The sequence below is a fragment of the Dama dama genome, chromosome 2 (genome assembly GCF_033118175.1).
Source record: "Dama dama isolate Ldn47 chromosome 2, ASM3311817v1, whole genome shotgun sequence".
Taxonomy (NCBI): Eukaryota; Metazoa; Chordata; class Mammalia; order Artiodactyla; family Cervidae; genus Dama; species Dama dama.
In genome coordinates, this window is record NC_083682.1 from 5,492,735 (window position 1) to 5,503,018 (window position 10,284).

General features: G+C 60.6%; 1 protein-coding gene across 3 annotated transcripts; it reads left to right on the forward strand.

The window, feature by feature from the left end:
* Positions 1 to 266: 266 nt before the first annotated feature.
* LOC133065851 (aldehyde dehydrogenase family 3 member B1-like) lies at positions 267 to 9,394 on the forward strand. 3 transcript variants are annotated; one of them, XM_061156366.1, is made up of 10 exons: positions 267 to 370; positions 2,799 to 2,964; positions 3,558 to 3,668; positions 3,853 to 3,973; positions 4,217 to 4,302; positions 4,396 to 4,477; positions 4,738 to 5,124; positions 6,140 to 6,306; positions 6,891 to 6,990; positions 7,273 to 9,394. In XM_061156366.1, exons 2-10 carry the CDS (start codon positions 2,803 to 2,805, stop codon positions 7,455 to 7,457), a joined length of 1,401 nt encoding a protein of 466 aa, XP_061012349.1. In that variant the 5' UTR covers positions 267 to 370; positions 2,799 to 2,802; the 3' UTR covers positions 7,458 to 9,394. The 3 variants fall into 3 exon arrangements, with proteins under 3 accessions (XP_061012349.1, XP_061012347.1, XP_061012344.1); XM_061156364.1 differs by having other exon boundaries at positions 271 to 370; positions 2,802 to 2,964; XM_061156361.1 differs by lacking the exon at positions 267 to 370 and adding an exon at positions 371 to 526 and having other exon boundaries at positions 2,802 to 2,964.
* The last annotated feature ends 890 nt before the right edge of the window (positions 9,395 to 10,284 follow it).

Sequence of the window (10,284 nt, forward strand, 5' to 3'; positions counted from 1 at the left end):
AAGGGCAGGAGGAGAAGGGGACGACAGAGGATGAAATGGTTGGGTGGCATCACCGACTCAATGGACATGAGTTTGAGCAAACTCCAGGAGATAGTGGAGGACAGAGGAGCCTGGGAGTTGCAGTCCATGGGGTCGCAGAGTTGGACACTTAGTGACTTAGCAACTGAACAACAACCTTATCTTTCTCCTTATCCGGTAACTTTCTGCCTGTCCTTCCCAGCAATCACAGCATCACCTGGAGTCACCTGGAGTTGCCAGACCTGTTCCGGGGACCAGCTGTGCCAGGTGAGGCAGCTGCAGGACGTGCTTCTGTGTGAATCAGTAGGAGGCCAGACCAGCTGGAGCTTTGGTCTGGGGATTTGTCACCCAGGTACCTCTCCACTGCCGGACGTGGGCGCAGGGCTTCCGGTGGGGGGCTGCACAGGCAACCTGCAGAGGCGGGGTAAGAGCGTACACCTGGAGGCAGAATGTCAGGCATAAAAGGCCCAGGCTCGGCAAAGGATCCAGGGCTGGAGTCCACACCAGGGTACGTGGGGCTGGGGTGGGGGCGGGCCAGCAGCAGAGGGTGGGGGAGTGGGGAAGAGAAATGGGATCCCGACCCCGTGGGCTCCCAGGGCTGGGGGTCCGGGGGCCTGGGGCCTGGCTCAGAGCAGGGAGCTGGTGCTGCCCTGCCCCACCGCTCCCCGCCCCCACCTCCGACCCCTGTGACGCCTGGGAACACTCTCAGAAAACCTGCAGCCCCCCTGGGCTGGCCTGGCCCGGTGGGGGGTGGTGGTGGTGGTGGAGGCTCCCCAGGCTGGGGGAAGAGGTTGATAGACAGGGGCCAGCCAGGTGTGACCTGGGCTGTGCTCAGGAAGTGCTGCGGGAGTTGGGACAGGGGAAGGGAGCAGCTCCTTGTAAAAACAACACTCACTGTTCATTTCTGATTCTGGACATGTTGCATTCTCATGGTAGAAAATTTGGAAGCTACACAAAGATGTTGTTGAGAAGTCAATAAAAAGCACAGGGTGGGACTTCCCTGGGGATCCAGTGGTAAAACTAGCACACTTCAGTGCTGGTGGGGGAGGGACTGCGCGGTCACAGGCCCCGGGGCTGAAGCTGCCATGTAGACCCCATTGTTTGGAGGGCAAATGATGGGTTATGGGTCGTCTGACCTCAGCCCCACCCAGCCTCCCACCCCCTCATTGATTGGGCAATGGTGGGGGTGGGCCTGAGGATGTGTTCCCTGGGCTTTGATGCATTCTGGAGGCATTCAGCCCTAGAGAGGCTCTAGAGAGCCATGGACGAAGCCAGGGCAGGGCCGCTGGGACCAGGCGCCACCAGAACTCCAGCAGGGAAAGCTGGGTGGGGCGGGTGATTCTGGCACCTCTGGGGCAGCCCTGAAACTTGAAAGCCTAAGGGTGCTCCCGGCCGCCCTGGACTGAGGGTGGGCGGGGCTGGTGGCCAGAGGCGGCCCCTCAGCCCCAGCTGCTCCAGGAATCGCTCAGGAGGAAATGGCCCTGGTTGGTCTTGGCGCTGAGCCCGGGCCTGGGCGGGGACTATCTGATCTCCCTCTGCCGCTCTGCCATCTGGGGCAGGGGGCTGGGATCTAGGTGGGACCACCCCGGGCCTGGCTGTGGGAGGGCACACCTTGGGTACCCTTCCAGCCCAAGAAAGGGCCAGGATACCTGCCTGGCCAACCACAGGTGGGAGCAGGCAGGTCCTGGGTTCCCCCTAAGAGCTGAGCTCTTGCTGCCCACCTGCTGAGGGGCCTCACCCACATAGCCAGCCTTCCCCCTCCCACCCAGCAGGACTTCCATGTCCCTGGTGTTCCCAGGGCAGGCTGTGACCTGGAGGCACTTGCCCAAGGCTAGACACAACCCGGCAGGAGGGAGTGGAGGGTAAGAGTCTTGGGGTCAGATCCCTGCTCTGCCTGGCACCAGGTGTTGCCTGGGAATGTGCCCAGCTTCCCCCTGTGCTCCTCAGCTTGGAGGCCCGCTGAGCAGGGCACCAGTGCGTGCCCGGCCTTACGGTTTCTATGAATAGTAAGCACAGTGGCCAGGCCCCACTGAGGCTGGCCAGGCCTGTGCTGTGCACGCCCACGGAGAAGTCTGTCCCCACTTCCCAGGTGAGAAGACTGAGGCTCAGAGAGGAGAGGGGGAGGTGCAGGGTGCCCAGTGGGGACGCTGAGACCTGCCTCACTCCACGGTCAGTGCTCTGAGGCAGAGGTCCTGGGCTCAGGCCTGTGAGACGCTGCTGGCTCACATCAGCACACAGAGAAAGGGAATCACAGACAGACACAGAGACACAGAGAGACGCAGAGACACTCAGATAGACAGAGACCTGGAGGCACAGGCGATGGTATGGTTCTGGGGCCCTGGTTGGGGTGCTCAGAGCCCTTTCTTGCTCAAAGTCCAGGTATTTCCCCCCAGAGCCCCCCTGGACTCCTTCTTCCCACCCCCATGCCCCATCCCCCTCCCCTCCAGCCCAACCGGGGTTCCCTTGGGTGTCAGACTGAGTCCAGATGGGCTCCAGGCTCCAGGCTATCAGCTGTGCCTCCCCGGATGCCCCGCCCACCCCATTGCTCCTTGTTCCAGAACCACCTCCCCAGAGCACAGGGAGCCGTCCCACGCTCCGGGGCCCTGCAGCACACCCCAGCCTCAGTTTCCCCATCTGCCACTGCAAAGTTCTGTGGTCTCTGAGGCAAAGAACCCCTCGAGGCCCTGTGGGGGGTGTCCGTGGGCCCACGTGGGTGTGAGCAAGGGCTGTGGAGGGGTGGTGGAGGTGGGGGCACCCCGACCCATGCTGCCCCCGCCCAGCAGGATGGACCCCTTTGCGGACACCCTGCAGCGGCTGCGGGAGGCCTTCAGCTCAGGGCGCACACGGCCAGCAGAGTTCCGGGCCGCCCAGCTGAACGGCCTGAGCCGCTTCCTGCGAGAGAACAAGCAGCTTCTGCAGGAGGCGCTGGCTCAGGACCTGCACAAGGTGGGTGGGGGGCGGGGTGGGGGGAGGAGGGCAGGGGTGGGGGGAGGAGGGCAGAGGTGGGGGAGGAGGGCAGGGGTGGGGGGAGGAGGGCAGGTGTGGGGGGAGGAGGGCAGAGGTGGGGGAGGGGAGCAGGGTGGGCAGGGAGGAGGATAAGAGTGGGTGAGGGTGGGCAGGGGTGAGGGGAGGAGGGCAGGGGTAGGGAGAGGAGCAGGGGTGGGGAGGGCAGGAGTGGGTGGGGGCTGGAGCCAGCTGCATCCTCAGCTCAGTCCTGTGGTTCAGCAGACCCTTCCCTGGGCTGCTAGCTGCTCTACGTCAACTCAGTAAATCTGTGAGGCAGGTCTGACTGCTGTCCCACGTCACAGACGGGGAAAGTGAGGTACGTGGGAGTTAAGTCACTTGCCCAAGGTCCCACAGCCAGAAAGCAGCAGAGCCCAGGACCCATGCTCCTCACTGCAGTTCCCAGGGGCTGGCTGTTCTCACCCTGGAGACTGTCTTCGTGTCCACCCTGAGGACTCTTGGGGGCCTCCAGCGCTAGATCCACTCCCCTCCCCACCCTGCCCAGGCCTGACCACCAAATCCCCCCTCCACCACAGGCAGCCTTTCATTCGGACATTTCGGAGCTCATCCTCTGCCAGAACGAGGTCGACTTGGCTCTCAGGAACCTGCACACTTGGATGAAGGATGAGCCAGCGGCCAGGAACCTGGTGAGACCTCTGGCCAGGCGGGACAAATCCAGGGCGGCCAGGCCCAGGCCCTGGGCGAGTCACTGACTTTCTCGGGACCGCGGTCTCCTTGAGGGGACTCCACTGCACACGCAGGTCGAGGGCTATGAGGGGTGGGCTTTGGGGTGATCCTTAGCGAAGCCTCACTGTCCGTCCCACACCCCAGATCACGCAGCTGGACTCGGCCTTCATCCGGAAGGAGCCCTTCGGCCTGGTGCTCATCCTGTCTCCCTGGAACTACCCCCTGAACCTGAGCCTGGTGCCCCTGGCGGGCGCCCTCACAGCAGGTGAGAGGACGCCTCCGCCCTCACGCCCCCCGCCTGTCCTCCCAGCCGCCCCCAAGCCAGGAAGGAGCGGGGAGCTGGCACCAGGTGGCTGAGAAGGCCTGGTTCCTGTCTGGCCACCATCCCTGGGTCTGTGTGGCCTCGGGGCCAATAGGGCACCTCTCTCAGCTGGCACTGGGTGTGTGAGGACCCAATGGAGACGGGGCGTGGCTACACACGGCCCCGCCCTCTCCCCCCGCCCCACAGGGAACTGCGTGGTGCTGAAGCCCTCGGAGATGAGCAAGTGCACGGAGAAGGTCCTGGCCGAGGTGCTGCCCCGGTACCTGGACCAGGTGAGGGTGAGCCTGTGTCCCGCACCTCCGCTCCCACCAGTGGGAGGTCCTGCAGGGTCCCCTGAGCCGTCCGTCCCTCCCGCCCCCTTGCAGAGCTGCTTTGCCGTGGTGCTGGGCGGGCCCGAGAAGACGGGAAGGCTGCTGGAGCACCCGTTCGACTACATCTTCTTCACGGGTAAGGGTGGCCCCAGTTGGTGTCCTGGGGAAAGAGGGATGTTGGAAAAGAGGCTGGAGAAGGCGGGGGAGGGAGGAGGCGATGGCCAGCAGTGTGGAGCATCCCTGATGGCAATCGTCTGGGGCAGGTGGGCCTGGAAGGGTGGGGTCCTGGGGCAGCAGGGCGGGGGCGGATCCCAGTGGGTGAGCCAGGATGGGGCCAGGAAGGTGGTGCCTGAACCATCCGGCCAAGAGCAGTTGAGTCAAATCCCATGTTCCCAGGGAGCCCTCGAGTTGGCAAGATCGTCATGACTGCAGCCGCCAAGCACCTGACGCCCGTCACGCTGGAGCTGGGAGGCAAGAACCCCTGCTACGTGGACGACAACTGCGACCCCCAGACCGTGGCCAACCGGGTGGCCTTCTTCCGCTATTACAACACCGGCCAGACCTGCGTGGCCCCCGACTACGTCCTGTGCAGCCCCGAGATGCAGGCGCGGCTGGTGCCCGCCCTGCAGAGCGCCATCACCCGTTTCTACGGCGACGACCCCCAGAGCTCCCCGGACTTGGGCCGCATCATCAACGAGAAGCATTTCCAGCGGCTCCGGGGCCTGCTGAGCTGCGGTCGCGTGGTCATCGGCGGCCAGAGTGATGAAAGCGATCTCTACATCGGTGAGCCCCGCCCTCCCTGCCACTGTGCCCCACCCCCACCCCCACCCCAGCGAAGGCCCCTCCACGCTGGGGGCCACAGCTGGGCCCCGAGTCTGGGCTCTGAGGCTCCCCTGACCCCACCGCTACAGCCCAGCCTGGTGCCTTGACTTCGTGACACTGGTCGCGGTCTGAGCCCGCGACCCCACGACTCCACACTCTGGCCCAAGTTCTCCAAGCTCGGTTCAGTTCAGTCGCTCAGTCGTGACTGACTCTTTGCGACCCCATGGACTGCAGCACGCCAAGCCTCCCTGTCCATCACCTACTCCCGGAGCTTGCTCAAACTCATGTCCATCGAGTCGGTGATGTCATCCAACCATTTCATCCTCTGTCGTCCCCTTCTACCTTCAACCTTTCCGAACATCAGGGTGTTTTCCAATGAGTCAGTTCTTTGCATCAGGTGGCCATAGAATTGCAGTTTCAGCTTCAGCATCAGTCCTTCTGATGAATATTCAGGACTGATTTCCTTTAGGATTATTTAGGTTTCCAAGCTCAGATCCCAGAGTTCTAGGCTCAGGTTCCCAACTTCAGCCCCACGACCCGCTGCTCCACGGGCCACACGACCCCAGGTGCTACGTGCCCATGATTCTGGTTCGCAGCTCCCAAAGCCCGTCCTGAGCGTCCGCTCTGCTGTGAACAAAGAACCCCGGTCTCCTGGACCGAACGGCTCGGAGGGTCTAACAGGCTGGGACCTGCGGCCTCAGACTCTGGGGTCTAAGATCGGGTCATCCTCTGACTGTGAGACCAAGGCTGAGTGGTTCTCTGGGACCCACGGGCCCCGGTCAGGCTGGGGAGCCCCTCGTGGTCACTTCCCGGGGGCTGTGGGGAGACTACCGGCCCTGGGACATCCGGGTCCCTGGGCCCTGACATTCCCGCGGGCCCGCCCACCAGAGGCCCCGCCTACCGAGGCCCTGCCTACCTGAGACCTCGCCCACCAGAGGCCCCGCCCCTGGGCTGAGCAGACCCCTGTCCCGGGCAGCCCCCACGGTGCTGGTGGACGTGCAGGAGACCGAGCCGGTGATGCAGGAGGAGATCTTCGGGCCCATCCTGCCCATCGTGAACGTGAGGAGCCTGGACCAGGCCATCGACTTCATCAACCGTCGGGAGAAGCCCCTGACCCTGTATGCCTTCTCCAAGAGCAGCCAGGTAGGGCTGGATGCAGGTGGGGGCAACAGAGGGGCCCAAAGGGGTGAGACTAGCCACCTCCCTTTTCCCAGCCCACTTACAAGGGTCAGGGAGCAGACAACTCCAGGGTGACTATAATCCAGTTTACTGGACGACGGCTCCCTTAACACAGGTGTCCAGCTGAGACGGCGATGGGGTTGGGGGGCAGCACCAAGAACCTGACAACGGGTGGGTGGCCAGCTGCCTGCCCTGGCCGGGGCAGCCTCACCCAGACGAGGAGGTGCCCTTTCTATCTGCCCTGCCCCAAACACCCCTCTTTTCCTAAGTCGTGCAAAAGTTCTGTATGGGTGTTCAGAGCCCCCGAAGTGGGATGGGGCAGAGCAAAGGTGGGACCCTGCAGGCGGAGCCGGGCTGGCTGCCTGTCTGCTGCCGCGGCTAACCCTCACAGCCGCTTCTCAGGGCCTCCGGCTCCCGCGGGCTCCTCTTTGTGAACTCAGAGGGGCGTGCTCACTCAGCAGAGGATGGAGACCTGGGAGGCGCCTCTGATCACTGTGGAATGAGGAGCTCACGCTCCACCCCTGACCCCGGCCTCCCCCTCCCACCAGGTAGTGAACCAGATGCTGGACAGGACCAGCAGTGGCAATTTTGCAGGGAATGAAGGCTTCACCTACCTGACTCTTACCTCCCTGCCATTCTCGGGAGTCGGTGAGCCCCGCCCTCCTTCACCCTCCAGCCCCAACTCCCAGGGAAGCCCAAGTGGGCACTCCAGACCCAGAAAGTTTGGCCTTCACTCACGGTTCAGCCTCGATCCAGGCCTTCACTCACGGTTCAGCCTCGATCCAGGCCCCTGGTCTCTCAGGGCCTCAGTTTCCCTCTCTGCAAAATGGCTCATAGCATGGCCTGGGCTCCCTGCTGGGCGGTGGGCTGCTGCTACTGGTGGCAGGCTCCTTGGCCTGGCCCCAGACCCTCACTTCCGTGCCCCTGCAGGCAAAAGTGGGATGGGAAGGTACCACGGCAAGTTCTCCTTCGACACCTTCTCCCACCACCGCGCCTGCCTGCTCTCCCACTCGGGCCTGGAGATGCTGAAGAACATCCGCTACCCACCCTATTCTGACTGCAGACAGAAGCTGCTCACCTGGGCCTTGGGCAGCCACAGCTGCACCCTGCTGTGAACACCCTGCCCGCCTCCAGGTCTCTGTCCACGACCCCTCTGTCCTGCTGCTGCCCGGGTGCTCAGTGGCCCCCAAAAGGCAGGCGTCCTGTCCACAAACAGAAAGGTCCTGCCCTTGGGGCTTTGTCTGAACAGACGCCCGGCTGGACAGGCCTCTGGGCCACCGGTCCAGCCCCTTTCAGGACCAGAGTCCCCTCTGCAGCTTTCTGACAGATTTGTTGACCCTCTGCTTGAACATGTCTGGTGACAGAGAGCTCACCCCTTAGGTTGAGCAGCCCTGGTGGTTAGGAAGGCCTCTCTCACATCAGATCTATAATTAGGCTCCCGAAGTAGAGTGATTTCTAACAGCTCCAGCCATACCTGGTTTGGGAAGCTGTGTTTGTCTGGGTCTCAGTTTCCCCAACTGCAGTGAAGAGCGTGGGCCTTTGGAGACGTCTCTGCCTTCCCGGCCAGGGTCTGCTGTGCCCGTGTCTGTCCTCCAGGCTTGCACCTGCCCCCCCTCGCCCCTCACTCCTCTCAGCTGCCCCGACCCAAGAGGGAGCCTCACTCCCATCTCACAGGCAGGAGCCAAGGCCCAGAGAGGGCACCGACTCCCCAGGTCACACAGCCTGTCGGGGAGGGGGGTGTTGGAGCCAGTGGGACCTGGGGTCCCTCTACTTCCTGGGGCTCAGAGGGACAACTCAGCCGGCCCATCTCCAGACTGTTCTCACCGCTGTGGCATGCACATGTGTTGGTACACATAGCACAGATGTGAATACACAGATCCTCAGACAGGCAGACACCAGTGCTCACACACACTTGCACACTCAGCTGGGGCTGGAGGCTGCTGTTTCTGGGGGCTCTTGTGCCAGTTTCCTGATGCCCTTCCGTTCTATGAATACCTTCTGAGGGTGTGGAGAAAAGGGAACTCCCCTACACTTTTTTGTGGGAATATACATTGGTGTAGTTACTATGAAAAACAGTACGGAGGTTCCTTAGAAGAACTAAAAATAGAGAAACTGTATGAGCTAGCGATCCCACTAGTGGGCATATATCTGGAGAAGACTAATTCAAAAAGATACACACACCCCAATATTCATTGCAGCGCTATTTACAATAGCCAAAACATGGACGCATCCTAGATGTCCAACAACAGGTGAATGGATAAAGAAGATGTGGTACATATATACACAATGAAATACTGCTCAGCCATAAAAAGTATGAAATACCTAGACTAATACTAATATTCACTAATACTAAGTGAAGTAAGTCAGACCAAGACAAATGCTACACACTATCACTTACATGTGGAACCACAAAAATAGTACAAATGAACTTATTTACAAAACAGAAGCAGGTTCACAGAGGTAGTAAACAAATTAATGGTTGCCAAAGGGGAAGTGGGAGAGAGATCCATCTGGCGTATGGGATTAACATATACACACTACTATATATAAAATAAACCATAAGGTCCTACTATATAGCCCAGGGAAGTATATTCAATATCTTATGATAAACAGTAATGGAAGTTATTTGAAAAATATATACATAAAACACAACATTGGGATTCAACCCTGTTGTTGTTCGGTCACTAAGTTGTGTCTGACTCTACGACCCCATGGACTGCACACCAGGCTTGTGGGTCCTTCCCCATTTCCCAGAGCTTGCTCAATCTCATATCCATCGAGTCGGTGATGGCATCCAACCGTCTCATCCCCTGTCACCCCCTGCTCCTCCTGCCCTCAATCTTTCCCAGCACCAGGGTCTTTTCCAATGACTTGACTCTTTGCATCAGGTGGCTAAAGTATTGGAGCTTCAGCTTCAGCATCAGTTCTTCCAATGAACAGTCAGGATGGATTTCCTTGAGGATTGACTGGTTTGATCTCCTTGCTGTCTAAAGGCCCTCTCAACTATCCTTCAATCTAAAAAATAAATGTATATACAAACACACCTTCTGAGACATGGAAGCTGGACCTCAGCCAGGGGAACTGAACTTTCCAGGACCCCCTAATGCTGTCCTCCCCAGAGCAGAGGGCCCCCCATCTCCTGGCAGGAAGCATTCGGGCCTCCAGAAACTGCCCCCCATAGCTGGGAGCTGCTGATCAGGCCCTCCTTCCTTCCCAGGAGGCCCAGCGGCCTGGGCGGGCCCCTCGAACAAAGTCTGTGGCTTCTGACTCATCAAGTGGGTCCCTGAGGCCCCCGCCCTGGGAGAAGCAGGGAGCAGGGACCCTCAGGCGGGCAGACTCGCTCACCCACCGGCTCGCTCCACCAAGTCGCTGAGCCTCCTGGAGCCCTGGTCCTGGCCCCACAGCGCAGCCGGAGTGAGAGCTGTGCTTCCTCTGCGGGTCTCCAGGGCCCCTGCCCAGGACCCTAATGCTGAGGCAGCCCGAGTTTGGGTTGGAAAAGAATTTCCAGGCACAGAGCACTGCAGAAGGGACTGAGTTTATGAAGAGCAGGGAACAGAGATAATGAGGGCACCGCAAATGCAGCCCGCTGACCGCCTGACAGACCAGGGAGAGTCGAAAATTTTCTCTCGTGTTAGTCACAATTTTATGGCCTCAAGACAAAATTCCTGCTAGGAGGTTAGGTGATTGGTTAGGGCGTAGAGAGGGACTGCTGGGGTGCGCATTCTAGCCTAATTTGGGGTCAGGAAGCCTATTAGTGATGCTGGGCAGGGGGTAGGGGGGCTTTGGGCAACAAAGGGGATCTGTTGGGTCCGGAGCTGACCTCGTTTCTGGGCTCCGTGTCCGTGGCCTTGGTACAAGGCCTACCACCTGTGGCCTTGGGGCAGGACTCAGCACCTAATGGAGGTCTCTGCCCTCCCTTTGCCGAGGCTCCAGACCGCTGGA

Bases quoted from the DNA above. Each gene is read 5' to 3' on its own strand.
- LOC133065851 (XM_061156361.1), top strand. From the start codon at position 468: ATGTCAGGCATAAAAGGCCCAGGCTCGGCAAAGGATCCAGGGCTGGAG. The intron at 3,669-3,852 runs GTGAGACCTCTG...CCCACACCCCAG, and splicing joins AGCCAGCGGCCAGGAACCTG to ATCACGCAGCTGGACTCGGC. The intron at 5,125-6,139 runs GTGAGCCCCGCC...TGTCCCGGGCAG, and splicing joins TGAAAGCGATCTCTACATCG to CCCCCACGGTGCTGGTGGAC.